The 16,461-nt window shown below is 42.2% G+C and overlaps 1 protein-coding gene across 8 annotated transcripts in view; it reads left to right on the forward strand.

Annotated features, from left to right (window-relative positions):
* BFSP1 (beaded filament structural protein 1) overlaps nucleotides 1-16,461 on the forward strand; it is a 120,633-nt gene that overhangs the window by 93,919 nt on the left and 10,253 nt on the right. For all 8 annotated transcript variants that reach the window (XM_054821038.1, XM_054821039.1, XM_054821042.1 and 5 more), the window contains 4 exons: nucleotides 4,591-6,177; nucleotides 11,667-11,727; nucleotides 15,265-15,360; nucleotides 16,165-16,257. In XM_054821038.1, coding sequence (XP_054677013.1) covers nucleotides 5,807-6,177; nucleotides 11,667-11,727; nucleotides 15,265-15,360; nucleotides 16,165-16,257 — 621 coding nt within the window. In that variant the 5' untranslated portion in view covers nucleotides 4,591-5,806. The remainder of the gene's footprint in view (nucleotides 1-4,590; nucleotides 6,178-11,666; nucleotides 11,728-15,264; nucleotides 15,361-16,164; nucleotides 16,258-16,461) is intronic.

A 16,461-nucleotide genomic window follows, 5' to 3' on the forward strand; every position in this document is an offset into this window, starting at 1 on the left:
GGAAATCAAACAAACACCCTATCAGAAAATAGAGCTTCCTACTCTGTTTTTCCTGGGTGGAAGGAAAGGCCATATGGTTTATGAAGCACGCTGTGTCTTTTCTTTCCTTGTATTATGAACTCTTCAGGGAGAAAACTATCTTTATTTTCTCTCTTCTACACTGTGAAGTGTATTACTGGCCCCATCAAAGTTATGTATCAATTACAATGTTTTTCCCCCCAAAAGGGAAATAGGAAAAACCTTAAGCTCGCATGGGAAAATTTGGGTTGGAATATTTTGTTCCCAAGAGCTATTCTGAAAAATGAGATTTGTTCAGATAGGTTGTTTTTTGTTCTGAAGTACCAAGAAAATAGTCACAGTTCAGTTTTATGAATCAAAGGATAACAAACAAACGTTATTTCTACAAAGACAAAATTGATACGTCAATTTTCAGCAGTTTCAGGATGAAAACTTGCAGACATATCAGAGTATCTAAAAAATGTTCTGTTCTTCCAAATAAGCAATATTATTAAATAATGAGGTATATGGATAGGGGCCATCCTGTGCCCCCAGCCAGGAGATGTTGGATGCTGGAAGGAGCACTATCTACAATTAGCTCAAACTTTTTCTTGCTTTTTCCAGTTCCACTTTTTCCCAGGAGTCTGAGGTCTAAACCAACTGTCATCTTCCAGAGATCTCATTTCTTTTTGATATATTGTCCTTTGCTGCTTTGTGCATTATTCAGCAAGAGAAACAAAACCCCAAGTGGTTAGATTAAAAAGAAAGTAGAAAATGAAAAATGAAATCCTGAGAATTTACCCTGTTTTCAGAGTGGTGTTTCTTCTGGTTGATAGCCAAAATTGGAGGGGGGAGGAAATCTTTCAACTTGGTAGAGCCTGTATGCCTAACACTGCAATTGGGAAACTTAGTTGCTTACAGTACAGATTTGCCTGTACAAAACAGACCAAAAATTTGCTGCCATTTCTATTTTGTTTATGATTGCTACAGAAAACTGGTGACGTTGTTTTCTTTAATCTGATTCCTTATCTCACGCCCAGCTTTCTGAAGAGCACAGCCTAACATCAGGTATGTGCAGTAGATCTTCTGCTGATCTGATTTCATGGTGGGAGCTTAGCAAAGAATCTGGTCCAGGTCTGCTCTTACTTTGGAGCATTTATTAGGAAGAAATTCTTTACTGTGAGGGTGGTGAGGCACTGGCACAGGTTGTCCAGAGAGGTTGTGGAAGCCCCATCCCTGGAAGCGTTCAAGGCCAGGCTGGATGGGGCTTTGGGCAACCTGGTCTAGTGGAGGGTGTCCCTGCCCATGGCAGGAGGGTTGGAACTAGATGATCTTTGAGGTCCCTTCCAACCCAAACCATTTTATGATTTGAGCTGGTTTTGGAGGTTGTGTGTCCTGAGTAATGCAGCAGATGCACACCTTTACAGAACCACATTCACCACCATAAGGGGACTGATCTCGAACCCAGCAGGGTTTGGTCCCCTTGAGCAGAAGCAACGGCTTGTTGCAGCACATCTATTTCAGTAAGGACAAAACCCAGCTTGTTTCATACTGCAGAGCACCAATCACTGGTGTTGCTTATGTCAGAAACTGGTGCATATGGTACTCAATCTCCAACCACAGCCTACTCCTGCTGTAGGACTACAGCCCTCTGGTGGTACTTAATCACATTTTTTGTGAAGAGCTGCATAACATTATAGCTAAAACTCACCTTTGAGCCTTGACCTTTATGGATTTGCCTGGAGGGGTAGGAGTTATCTGTGGGGGAAAAGTCCAAGAGCAGGGTGCAAGTCAGCATCCAGCTGTGATGCACTGCATCGAAATCACCCACCAGAGAGTGATTTCTAAAGCAAATACATAGATTGCTTGCAGGGGCACTTACAAAGTATGGATCTCACAGGATTGGGAGAGACCTCAGAAATCATTGCCAGGGCTCTGTGGGCACTAAGGACCCTCCCGGTAGTGTCTTGGCAGTCGACAGTAAACTCTTGTCCTTCCTAAGCTAGGATGAACAAAATATCCCTCAGTCCTGGACAATGTTTGCTTAGCCTGATCTTTAAAGTGCTTCAGTGACTGAGATTTTGCAATCTTATACTTCCTGTTCTTCATTAGGGTAAAAGTTAGACTAATTTCTTCATAACTCATTCATGTCTTACATTGCACAGTTTAAACTCGCTATTTCTTGTCCTATGGACATGGAAAAGAAAAAAAAACGCACCATTTTTCAATGTGCTGGACTTTCATATTTGAATATATGTCCCTTTGAGTCTTCCTTAAAGCTAATCAGCACAAATTCATTTTATTTTCCTCATCGGTCATATTCACAAAGAAATTGTGCTTTGAACGCCTTCACAGCAGCTCTTTTCAGCCATATGGCATGATGTACTCGGATGTGGCTTTTGAGTGTCAGTTCTCAAAATGAAGAATAATCTGAATTTCCATCTAATGAGGCCTTGCCGTGACATGCTCATGACTCATTTCGTTAGCATCTCCTGCTCTGAAGTTTTGTTATGGACTACAGGAACAGGAAACTCTGGGCTTATAGCATCAAGTTCTGAATAAGCAAAATAACTTGAAAAGACAGCAACAGTGAACAGAGTGCTTCAGCTGGACTGTACTGGTAGAGCCCCACTGTTGTTTGTCATCAGTTCATAGCAGCTGAATAGACAGACCAACAAGTTGTCATATTATGACTGAGCTTGGAGGATTAATTTGAAAAACCTGAGCAGGCTGCTTGTGGGGATCTGTCTCGACCCACCAATGTCAGAAAGGTTTTCCCTGTGAGTGAAGGAGCAGAGCTGGAAATCCCCCAGGTAAGGAGGGCACGGGGGCCGCGAGGTTGCCCTGCAGCCATGGCCAGCACAAGCTCAGCTACCAACCTGGCAGACCACCACTAAGGCTGGGCCTTAGCAGAAAGGTAAAGTTTCATTTGGATTGGTTTTTTTCATTTGCTTTGATTTAGCATGAGAACTTAATGTTGGCTTAGCTGAGCAGTAAGGAGTGCAAGCAGGTTGGTGGCACTGCCCAAATATACTCATATTGTGTATAAGGGTATAGCCAAGATAGGCTGCAAACGAGTTTATAGCAATACAAGCAATTAGAGAACCAACAAACCACCCACTGTACCAGGGATTTATTGAGCTGTGCAGTGGTAGGTAAACACCTGTTCCGGGGCAATAGTGATGTATCACATAGTGCATTTTAAACTGCAAAGAGCCAGCCTTCAGATTTTGTTCTTGGAAGAACAAGTCACTCGTATTATGGAGACAAAGAGGGAAAGATACAAATTGTTTCTTTATGTTCCTTCTTATTAATACTGCAGGCATTAGATTAAAAAGATTGCATATTTTGTATAGAAGTGGTTTCGTATATATGCTTACTGATTTAAATCTTAAAAGCTTCCAAGCAGCAGTTTTTCAGAAGCTTCATTAATGTGTGTATAGATAACCTTTCAGTCTTTGAGCCATCTCTGAGTAGGAAACAGTTCTTTGTAAGAAATTCACCTTGGTGGTCCATTAGATGAGCCAAATAATTCAGCGCATAACAGGAGCAGATTGATTTTTCTCTGGTGTTTTTGATGCTCTCTGTTTGAAAAGAAGAATAACAGTTGCAGTTTAGACCAAACTATTTTTTCTTTCAGGCTGTCTCATCCTGGTTTGCTGCATTTGAATGTTCGCAAGCTGTCTGGAGGCCAAGGTGTCTCCTTAAGCCACTTAACTAAAAGTCAGAGCCTCCATCATAAAAAGTCACTAACACAGAGCACAGAGCCTGAGTCATGTAAGCTTGCTTTGGCCCCAGTAAAGCAGTATCTAGAGCAAATCAACAGAGGCAACAGCCGAAGGTGAGATCTCATGGAGTCAGGAATCTCACCTTAGAGCAATGCATGTAATAGCAAAACATGCTATAGCATACAGAAATACATGTTATAGCAAACCCAGATCTTCCTAGTAGAAAGCATGGGATAAATTTTAATAATAACAATTGGCACTGCAAGGGTTCCCCCGCAGACTGCTCTGTTTAGGGATGTGGTGGGTCACGAAGAGGCCTCTACAGAAATTTTCATTTTATTACCTAAGGAGTTAAGGTGTGTGGTCAGCATGGAGTCAGGGCTGCTTCCAGCCCCAGAGAGAGGGATGGGATAGTACTCACATAGGCTATTATTGTACTGAAAGGCTATCTAAAGCCTAAAAAACACTTGCCGTGAAAATACACCGCCCACAATCCAGCAGAATCTACTTTCTGATCTCTTCTGGAAGACTAACTTTGTAAAAAGCTCAGCTACATTGTTTGGCTGGGCAGGCTTGTCCAGCCGAAGAGCTGCAAATGCTGATGTGTTTGTGCAGCATAGAAAGCAGTGGTTTCATGTCCACTGCTATATAAAGATCTCAAATGCTTCTAAAAAGTCTACCCCTGTTTTGCTATTTATGTAGCTCAGAGGCTGTGCGTGGAGCTGCACAATGCATGTGCAAAGCCTACTTTGATTTTCTGAAAGATCATTTGATCTTTCCTTGTTGCACTTCCAAGTAACCTGAAGCAGAACGGGGAAGATGCAGAAAACTTCTAGTGAACTTTTTTTTTCTCCTTTTGATTCAGATTTGATAACACAGAACCCAAACTTTAGAGTCGCCTGAGCACCCAGCTTCTTTCTTTGCCTCTGCACTTGCCATCAGTGAGGCCACTCTCCATTAAGTTTCCAATACGTGTGATTTAAATATTCATATAAGATGTGTGCATTAAAAAATGAGGGTGACTTTTACATTAATTATTAATGGAGATCTCAACATTGGATGGTGTTGGGCTTTTTGGATGGGTGAATAGATGCGGTTCTGTAAGAACAGGCCCAAGAAACAGGATTTTGCAAAGGGAAAGACTGGAGAAAAAGTGCTAGAGGAAATACATCCATCACTTCCAGAGAAATTAAAGCCTCTCAGGGAATGGCAGCACACGAGACTCCATTACGGTGGGAGTGAAGAGAAGGAAGGAAGGATGGTGGATCTCCGTGGGATAATATGGTGTGTCCACCGAGTCATGAAAGGACATGGTACTTAGCTGTCCCCAAGGAAACGCCTCGCACCGGGGCCCTGTTAAGCACGAGTCTTTTAGCACCACTGCTGCTTTACTGCCTCTCATGCCAGGTAGAAGTAACCTGCAGAAAAGGCTGACACGAAGAAGCTTGAAGTGAGAACCAAATGACCAAATCTTGTACTTGGAGCAGGAGCCACACTGAGTTTTATGCGGCATCCCGTCATCCTAAACAATTGCAAAACTGTCAGATAACAAAAATCAAGTTGTGCCAGCCACTCACACCAAAATCCTGGCTCAGCAGAAGGCCTCTGCACACGGCCCTGGGGAAGCCACCATGGGACAAAGCTCACCCCCCAGCACAGCCACGAAAGGCTGTGAGCTCAGCCTGTGAAACTGCAAAGCGCTTGTTTTGTTGTCTGTGGATAATGCTTTAATCCACCGGGCAAAAGCTGGACGTTGCTCTCTTTTATTTTGTCTGTATGCAATTGCAACGCTCAAAAAGAAAAGCCTCTCACCACACCCCCCGCCATACCCACTGCTCTTCTGAACTGCTGACGCCTGGATAGGCAGCTCCGAGGCGGGGCCATTGGGATTTATTTAGTTCACTGCTGTAGATGATGCCTTTAGTGCCGCAAACTGCCCTGGAGACAAGCCCTAATCATCTGGGGGGTGATTATGTTCAGTTCTTCCTCACCAAACCCCCCAGACATAATTCAGATCCAAACTGGAGAGACAGGCAGGCACGCAAGAGGGGACCCCAGCACCGTACAGCCCCCCCGAAGCCATGTACAGGAGCAGCTTCCTCCGCGAGGTGCGCAAGGAGAAGTATGAGCGGTCGGATGCCTACGATGAACTGCGAGGCTCCCCCGAATTCGACAGTTTGGCCCAAGCCCGGGGCCTGGAGAACCTGCAGGAGCTCAACGAGCGCTTCACCAGCTACATCAACCGGGCGCGTGTGCTGGAGCAGCGCAACACCATCCTACGCAAGCAGCTGGAGACCTTCCAGCGCATGGACGAGCTGGTGGGCTTAGACGAAGCCTTCGCTGGGCAGATCGAGTTCAACCGCCAGCGAATGCGGGAGCTGGCGTCCGACCGAGCCAAGCTGGAGCGGGAGGAGAAGGATGCCCAGCGCATGCTTGATGAGTACCGCAACAAGTAAGGCTAGTGAACGGAGGAAGATAGGTGGTATTGTTTACATAGTTAATCTTTGTAGTAAGGATGGGTTTGGTGTCCCCAGCTGCTTCTTGTGCACGGGTGGTGCCTCTCCATGTGTATCAGACTTGCAGCAAGGGACTGCATGTAAGCCTGTGGTGAAAAGCAAGGTGTCAGGACTTGGGGAGCTCCAGCTCTGCATTTCACAGTCTCACCGCTACTAGATGGGCAATTGCCCTCTCCCTTCTATAGCAGCAGGTCTTTGCTGTGGCACCTGTTGGTTGCTGTTATCATTAGCTTTAGGAGGATTGTACTCTGAGCTGCAAAGAGAGAATAACCCAATTAAAAAACAAATAGGTCAAAGCAAGTCTTGTGTCTGAGCAGTACAGAGTTACATGACCCCAAACGTTTCCTGAAATGCATGGGACATCTCTGAGAAACTCTTATTTAGAGGCACTGTGAGGCACCTGGGCCAGTCTGTGCCAGCCACTACAGATGCAGGATGAAAAGAAAGTAAATAATTTTTTGCCTGATATGTGAAATTTGCCTAATTACCCTCCTTTTCTTCTTTGCATCCCACTAATTCCATCTACTAAAGCACAGTTTCCCTTGACTTAACCTCTCTTTAACCTCAGTGGCACCATAAATCAAAGAGCAGGAGCCTTGGGGGCTGAGGCATGCAAGTGCCTCCAGACATGTGTGGTCCCTTCCCTTCAGCAACAGGTAGTGTTGGCCATTTTGCTTAATTAATTACACAACGAGACTTTGTGAGTGTTCACAGGAGAGGTTTGAATCTCTGCTACCCTGAGATTTGAATCAAGAAAACAAGCCAGCTAAAAAAAAAATAAAAAATAAAAAATTAAAAAATAGTATCTCCCAACTCAATGTGGCTGCCACACAGACAATCTGTGGGGGCTGTAAGCTTCGGCACAGCTACCGAAATGCCAAGCCCTGCTCTCTCTTTCTCATCTGACAGCAGATAATAGCTAGGTTCACTGAGACTTACTGCTGGAAATTGTCAGATGTCTTTGACTGTATGCAAGCCAACAGTTGTAACTTAAGGGCGTTGGCTGCTATTTAACCAAATGGCCTTCAGTTTACATCAAGTAGTAAATTTGGGCTTTATTTTTTTTCGTGGAAGCTGCTGAATTTGACCTGAAGACAGTCATGAAAGTTTCTTCAGAGTCTGAAGAAAATTGGTTAGGTTTTGAGTTGCAGGTGTTAAAACAAGGCCAGTGCTCTGATGCTGTGTACTCTGTTTTGTCACCCCATTTCTAGCTCAAAGCCATCCTGATGGGTATGATTTCAGCTACTTAAACTTATAAATAAAGCTCTCTAAACAAAACATGGGAGGGATAATCTTCAGTGCCTTGTTAGGGCCTTGCAATGCTTCTGAAGCTGGAAGCATTCCTGTGCTGAAGACCTGCTCTCCTACCTGGGTCTGCTCTCAGCTGGCAGCAGGCAGTGTGGGTTTCTTGCTTCAGTTTGAAACATGAAGCATCTACTTTTGGCACGCTAGGATGAACAACATTTCTTAAAGTGGAGCATTGTGTACCAATTAATTGACAAATGCCTGTGTCCTTCACTAATGCAAAGAATTTTAGCTCTTACAACCAATTCTTTTAGTCACATTCACAATTTGGGAAATAGATTTATATCGATAAGTAAACCTTTTAAAGCTGCATTTATATAAGTAGACCTTTTAAAGCTACATTTAAACACAGTAGGGCCTGGGACTACTGGCTCTGTACAATTAAATGTGCATGAACCATTGAAAAATAGATCTTATGTTAAAATTTATTTTTAAATCCTCTGTAGCCACATTTATAGCTTTTCACATTAACATGAATAATTCAGACTCTGTACCAGTGGAGAATTCTTTCTCATGAAGTTGCAAAAAAAGCATTACTTAGAATTGTTTGGATGCATCTCATAAAGGGACTAATTATGCTAATTTTATTGAGCATCATTATTATAGCAATGTTGCATTTGACTGGGGGAAAGGACTGTATTTCTCTCTCTATGATATTAGATGATGCTGAAACCCAGATTTTTGCACCCTTGACTGAACAGGATTAATTAACTTTGGAAATTAAAAGTCTTGCTAATCGATCCTTTCATTTAAAATTCATTCACTGCTAATCTTGTGGGTTTTGCATGCCATATGATTCCCTGGAATTTGCTAGACATGGAAATTGGCACTGTGTTCTCCAAGCTGCACCATGTGATGATGCTCAGACGTGCTTGACGCCCTTTGGGACTGCAGTGGAGACCCAGTGCCCATGAGAGGAAATGAAAACAAGTAGGAAAACATGATAGGTATGTGGAGCAATAGGGACTCTGTAGCCAGTGACCATTGGCAAAGCTGTCTTCAAGCCCTGTCCGCAGGGGTTGTGTCTGCTGCTGCTGCTTCTCTGTTTGTAAATCAGGAGAGCAGAGCTCTCACAGGACTCATCCTAGCTTTCAGGGTATAAAATATAAGCAGCATAGGCCTGTCTGTCATCCCTGTAGGACCAGCATTTTGCAGTTTGTGCTCTCTTTGGCACCCAAGTTACTGCTGTCTTTATTGAGACAAGGCTAGCGAAGTACCTCAGGGAGTATGAAAAGGAGAAAAGTAGTAGAAAAGTTTAACCTCAGCTTGTGGCAAGCCAAGAGGCTTCATATATTGCTGGAAGAGTTCAGTAGAGTTCAACAGAGAGGCAGCATTTCTCTTAATATTAGAAACACAGGCTTGACACCAAATTGAGTATCTGGCCACTGAGGATCACAAGGATGTATTGTGACTGTTTCCTCTTTGGAGGGGAGCCAGCCCTTGCACTGCAGCAGAGGCCGGGTCTGAATAAAAAGGGCCTTGCCCTGGCCCCATCTTTCAAGAGCAAGCACAGCCTGCCTGTCAGCAGGGGATGGGAAAAGAGATTTACAGTGCTGCTGCAGCTGTGCTTTCCAGGTGGAGAAAGAAGCCTCGCAGTGGGCTTCCTTCCTGCATGTGCGATGGTCTCACCACACCAGTGCCCCGAGCTGTAAGGGGGCTCAAAGGGCTTAACAAATACCTGTAAATCTGTTAGTACCCCAACAGAGAGCTGCTGACCTAAGAGAGGTGAGGTAATGGCTACCTTTAAAGCTCTGATCTGCTTTCTTTGAGCATGTCAGTCCCCTCCACTCCATTTCTTTTCTTTCCCCTATGCAAAAACCAATCAATATCCCTTTTTTTTCCTAAACAGTCCAAAAAAGGTTGTTGCAGCACTAAAGCTGCTTGACTAGGTGAGAAGGACTTTTTTAAAAAAACAAAACAAATTAACCTCATGGCTTTTAAGGCCCAGGAAAGGCTGACCAACAACCATCTAAGAAAAGTTTGATCTCTTTTCAACATGTCCAGCTAATTGCACATTGAAATCAGGTTTGAAGCATCACAGGGCTGCAATTCATCAGCCATTGCTCTTACATAGATATATTTCAGCAGGCACAGAGTCATCATGATGTCTCTGAAGCATTTCTAAAAGGTCCTTAGCCCTTTGGTACTGAGCTTCTGGAGTAGATTGGACATCACTTAAAAGCAATCCTCCTTCAAAGGATAATCACACCATACTACCTCTCTCAAGGCTGCCAGGTGGATTTATGGCTGTGTGAGACAGCAGGTATTTGGGTTATTTGTGAGTGAAGAAAAATGTAGCTGAATATGTCAGTCATTGAAAGAATATTTGAGTGAGGACGTAGCAACTAGGCAGATTTGAGCAGGTCTGAATGACCTTAGGGCTGAGGTTTCAACCCTGGCTCTATCAGATAGTTCTATATTACTAGGAGTGTAAATTTAGCCTTTTATTGTAGCTGTATATTTGATTTTCACAAGCTGCCACAATCTGCTTCATTCTTGCTCAGTTGTCAGAAAGTATCTAAGTTAACAAAGTGTTTATTGTCAACTGCACATGAGAATTTTATAAGATAGAAAACTGGTTGGAGGTGAGCTACTTAATAAACAACAGAAACAAAGGCAGTCTCGCTTTTGAGGCTGAATATTCTTGGTTGTACCCTTGGAAGTGAACGCGGTGTTAATACAATTTGGCAAAAAGACATTGTTTTAGTTTTGTCACAAAATAGCACTTCATCTGAGGAGGCCTAGCAGTTTGTAGGAGTGATAATGAAATAAAACCTCATAATTTTCACTTGGTTTTTTGGTGTTCATGGTAAGAATTGAAAACAGACCAGTGACCAACCCTGCTAGTATTATGGGATTTCAAAAGAAGGGAAAGTTGGGAAACCAGAGCACCAAGTTGAGTCTATTTCTTTGTTCTGCCAAGTTATTCTTTTGTGGTCCTGGTTAGTTCACAAGTGACCCCCCATTCCTTCAGCTTTCCAAGACATGTTGAAAGAGATGAGAATAACATTGGTTGTTTATCCTTCAGGAGATAGAAAGAAAGAACCAAGGTTGACACAGCAATTATAACTTCATCCGTGATGTGTTCAGTCCGGGAACTGACAAGTTCCCTGTTGACTGGAGCAAGTCCCTTAGATGTCACCAGCATACCTGGGCTGAATCGATGATTTCAAAAGACGGACAAGGATTTATGTTCAGTTCTGAATTTCAGCCAGGGTTCATGCGTGTGTTGATGTCCATTGCTTGTACTGCAAATGAAAGACGTTCACCACCAGAGTTGACTTGTCACCCACCACGAGGGTTTCTTGTGGAAAGTAAGAAAATGACAGCTTTTTGTATCTCTGTTATTTTAGGGAAAGCAAAGGGATAAAAAGGAATAGACTGTACTTACGTACTTTGGCACTGGCAGCAGATAGAGTTTGATGAACCACTTGTTCAGTACTGATGGCAAAGTTTCATTGCCTTGTACTATAAGATGCTTCCTGGCTGGTTTTTGTTTTTTTGTGGGGTTTTGTTTTGTTTTTTTTAATGGGATCTCATTAAACCATATCTCCAATTAAACATTTTATATATAGTTTATTTAGGGAAGGGAATAAACAGCAATAATGAACAATTAGGAAGTTTTGTACTCTGCAGCTAAAAGGATTTTCTAGAAGATAGTTGTATCTAACGTAGAAATACAGAGCCCTAATTCATAAAGAATATGTGCCATTTCTTTGAATCAAAGATAAACACAATATACCTCCATTGTTCACTCAGTACAGGAGTGTGCACATTATTCACTTGTGGACATTTTATAAATGCATAAGAATAGTTGGCTAAATGCAGTCCTTACTAAGACTCACATATGATTTTAACCAAACTGAAATATGAATTGCTGTTAAGGAGGACACAAAGCTCAATCCATCAAAGCATCCTAATACAGCATTATTCATACACAATCAATATGTTAAATTGCAACCTTTGTGTTTAATGCTAACATTTAAATAAATCCCTTCGACCTTTTTAAGATTTATCTTCTACTTTAGTGTGAAGCATATATTGTGCATGATAGTGCAGATGAAAATGCAGTTTGCAGAAGGATGAACCATTGAACTTACCTCTTCTGTTCTATTTGCAGGTATAGAAATGAACGTGAGTATCAGCAGAGGCTAAAAGAAACTCTTGAGCGCCTTAATAAGGTAAGCTTGGAAAAATGGAAAAGGAAAGGTCTTAATAATTTTTTTCCTTTGGTTTCATTTACTACAGCAAGCTGCTTTGAAGAAGCAGCGGGAAGATAAATGTCAGAGCAAGACATTTCTTGTCATTATGCATTGATGAAGAGTTCTTCCACTCCATCCCCCTCCCAAAGCCTCGTGCAAATGGCTGAGCCTCGACATGTGCATACACACTGTGTAGTGCCCTGCTCTGGACAGTCCTCCTGATTTTGGTCATGTAGCACATGCCATCTGCAGCCCACAACCTTAGCTGTGCTCAAGACTTCATTAATTTTTTAGTAAGACCAAGGACTAGGAGGATGGGCTTGCATAGCACTCCTTTTAGAGCATCAGCAAATAGCTCCTGCATTCATTTCGTGACCTGGGGTTGAAATATGTGTTGTTTCGTCCACATCCAATGTGAACTTTGCAAATTTACACTTGCTGAAGATCTGGCACATGTTCAGATGCCTTTAATAACTCTTTTTAACTCCTTTAACACCCTTTTTTTTAACTGAGGAGACAGTTTCTCTCTGAGTAAACTAGAGTTTACACACTGAGGTAGGAAGTGCCTGTTTATTAGTCATACCGTGCAGCCAATACACATATCTAAGAGCCTGGAATATGACCGGAGAGAACATGTTTGTTGCTAAATACCTTGTTCCCCCTGGTTTTTTCAATATAGCTACTGTAGTAAAGTATATTTAGTACTGATATCAAGGCATGACAAAAATGTTGATTGTGTCCAAGACTTGAAGTCTGGTGGGTCTCAAAGCTCCTCAGCCCCTTGCAGAATATGGTCAGCCCTTCTCAGGACAGACCCTCAGCTTTCCATTCAGTTTCCAAACAAAACGGAAGCCACAAACCCCCCTGATTTGTTTCTTTCACAGTGAAACATGAAGAATGTTTTTATCAAGCTGCGCTTTCCTGATATAACAACAACATCAATAGTAATAATAATAACAAGGCTTAGAGAAAAGATAAAAGTTTACTAACATTTTTAGGAGGTTTCCAAACCAGGTCTGTGAAACTGAGAAAGCCTGATTCATCCTCTCTTGCTACTAGCTTTCATCTGAGTGAAGAAAGTTGTATTATATCTTTCCCCAGTTGTATTTTTCACAGTGTATCCTTCATCTTCTGTACTGGGAAACAATTACAGGTGGATTACATAGAGATTTTATTTATTTTTTTTATTTCCCCCACTACGAATGGCAGGAGCTGGTTCTGCTTGAGCACTGTCATATCAATGACATGCATGTTTTATTAATAAAAAAAAGTGTGTTTTAGCATTTCTATTTCCAACTGGCTTTAGATATTCTGCATCAGTGCTGTTTTCCAGTATGCTAGCAGGGCTCTTGGACACCCTGCAAGCTCTTAAAAACTATTTGCAGAGGCAGATACTTTGTAAGGGGTAGCTGGAGCTGGTGGGGCCATCTTCACACTTCCTTTCAGCCAATCTGTGGCTAAAGAAAAGTGAATTGATTCAACAACCCCAGGTATAGCTGACAAGATCTTGAGCTGTGGAGGATGTTTTTATCCCAAGTTGTGTCTGGGCTGCCCCTGTTTTAACAGCTCCTTGTATTAGGGCACCACATGCTGGAGAGAACACAGCTGATTTTCTGTACAGTGCTCAAGATGTAGTCTGAAACCTGTATGTGCAGATGTAAACTCGTGCCTTTTCCAACAGATGGAGAATCAGTTTGGAAAAAATGAGCGAACAGTGGTTCTGGAGAGACCTTAGGGATTTCTCTTCCATGGTAAATGAAAATGCTGCTTCAGCACATGGATCAACATTCTGGAATCAGCACCTAAAGCAGAATGGTTTTTTTGAAGTTGAGTAAATAGCAAATACTGCGAAGTTCAGAAGAAAATGCGTAGGCACTGCACTGTTCTGATATACAGCATCGTCAATGAAGCTGGTCTACCTGAAAGCAGGGAATAAAAGCAAAAGTGTTTTTCCCCTTTGAAGGAACATTTGGAAAGCCGAACGCTGCTTTTGCTTATTACGTGCAGAAATATTTGCTTATCACTATTATCTAGGGACCCGGGGGCTTTTTTTTGGCTCCCTTCAAACCTCCCAACATGGCCATTGTCCTGCTGATCTTCCTCTCAATAGGAAGGCAGAAGAGTGCAGAAAAGCAGTGGACATTCCTGATGACTGGCTCCAAATGTGCTGGTCTGGATGTATCTGAATCAGCTGCTATCTCACAAAGCAGAGAGACTGCTGGAGAGGTCTCTGGCTGGGAGGCTCAGTAGCATAATGAGACAGCTAACATCTACACATTTTTGGAATAGTGCATGCTGTGCATGTGCAAAAAGAAAAATCCCCTTCTACCAGTCATGTGCTGCTTCCATAGATTTCAATCTTTTATTTGCAACCTGTGATCCACTCACTGAGGCATATTTGCAGCTAGTAGTGGCACGTAGGTAATTTTAAAGGGATACCTTTAAATCCTTGGGTTTTTTTTTTTTTTTTGAGTTAAATGCAGAAATCAAGACTTTCTTGAGGCAAATTGCAAACTGGTGGAAGAACTTACAAGTTTTGTAGATGTGTAAGGACGATTGTTGGCAATTTTCAAGATACTTTCTCAAAAGCAGTATTTTACAGTATTAGTGATAAACCTAACCAAGAAGGCATGCATTATGTAGAAGAATAAAGATGTTCCTTTCACACTTACATATTTGTAAAATATATTGCCAAGTTCCATGGAAATTATTGTATATTCAAGGGCTTGTAATAAATAGTGTAACATAGGAAATACCTAAATTAGACCTTTGAACAGAAATGAAGATTTTACTGGATTTAAATACCAGTGTCACTCATATCTATGTACTTTGAGATCACAATTGCTAGTCATGCACCTTGTCCTTTGAATTAACTGGACTTTATGAACTTTTGTTCTCACAAATCCCAATGTATTAGAAACTTCTGCAGCAAACTGACTTTTTTTTCTGGGCTTGCTCATCTGTCATTTTTATTTCCAGAAATGACTCCGAATTGACAAACATTTGTGATATTTGAGAACACACCAAAAGGAGTGAGAATACTTTGGACCATCCTGGGGTTTTTTTATAAGGGATTCTTTACTGGGGATATTAAAAAGGTGTCAGGATACCTCGGGTCCTGTCATGAACACTAGAGAAGTCAATGCCTTGATGTCTTCTGTTTAAGATTCATGCACCACTGCAAGCTTTTAACTCAAAGACTGGTATTTCATAGCATCTATGACTTGGCTCCCAGCATTCATAAAGCATATGGTAAACATATTTTGACAGCGCCAGTGTCAAACTGTATCATAAATTATATTTGTGCGGAAAAGCAGCATGTACAATAGGAGAACATGATGAATAAGGTGCCTGTTGTTTGTTGATTTCATAATACTTTTGTTTCTCCCAGTAGGCTTTAATTCTCCACACAGGTTGCTATACATGTACAATGACTCACGTTATGGCTAAGTGGCTGCTGCGGTTTTGGCACTCCAGCTGTATGTACTGACTATGCTGCACGTCTCTGCATTGCAGGAAGCTGATGAAGCACTGCTGTGCAACCTGGAGCTGCAGATCGAGTCCCAGTTCCTACAGGATGACATTAATGCCACAAAGGACAGATACAAGAAGGTAACAGGCTAAATTTGCTATCTTCTTCCTTCTGGACACTTAGGTGAAACTTTACCCTTCTCCATGATCTGTTCCAGTGGCAAATTAAAGCAAATCCTGTTTGCGTTTTGGTGGGTAAATATAGCACGGTGTATTTTCAGTGGGCACAACAGCTGCAGTCAAGCCCAACAGCTGGATGGCTGCAAGCATCCAAATTGACTTCCTCAGGGTCCAATGCCTACAGCTGTAGCATTGTCTTGACTTTGTTGACCTGTTGTCACGATTCAACCCAACGTGCTGGTCAAACTGTCTTGTATTTCATGCTAAGAAGCTGTTGCTTTTCATCAGAGGTGGATACCCAGTTTTCTGGGACAGAGCATTCCAGTTAATCAGCAGACAAGCCTGCATGCAGCCCCCTTCTTCCTGGGAGAGCTGTGAGGCTTGGGATCAGGCACTGTCCCTTCTTTGCTGCTTTTGAAAGAAGAGGCTCACTTTTTTGGACCTCATGCAAAGGTATTTGTGGTTCTCATTTTGAAAATCTCCTGTGAAATTGTATATCATGAAATCTTTAAGACTATGAACTATATTGTCACTTAGCCAAATGCCTGTAATGTACCCTCAGCATGATGAAACTGTTAGCACTCAAAATCTGGTCTAAAACCACATTCCAAAACCAAGTCTGAACACGACCTGGCCTTTTATATGCTGAAAGAAGTAAATATGTGGGCATAAGCCCCAGAAGTGGAGTGCATTGAAGGGAGCACCTTGCTATGGCATTTTCTGGGTTGAAGAAAATGCCAAGAAAATGTTTTTTCTTCATCACAGAACCTTATGGAAATCCAGACCTACGTCAGCGTTTTGCAGCAGATCATCCAGACCACCCCTCGTGTGTCTCCTATAACCACTGGCATATGTGAAGTAAGTATTGTTGTTGGTAACTACATGCTGCTCTAAGTAAGAAAGAGACAATTTTTACTCCTAAAATATCCCAGATCCTCTAACTCCCACTCCAAGGTTAAGTGAAAACTGCAACAACTGCAAGTACTGAATGCTAAATATGAGAGAAAAAACTAACTATGGAAAATTGTGTAGATCAGGAGAGGAGAGGTTACGTTAGTCAGG

This window comes from Grus americana, chromosome 3, assembly GCF_028858705.1.
Source record: "Grus americana isolate bGruAme1 chromosome 3, bGruAme1.mat, whole genome shotgun sequence".
Lineage (NCBI taxonomy): Eukaryota > Metazoa > Chordata > Aves > Gruiformes > Gruidae > Grus > Grus americana.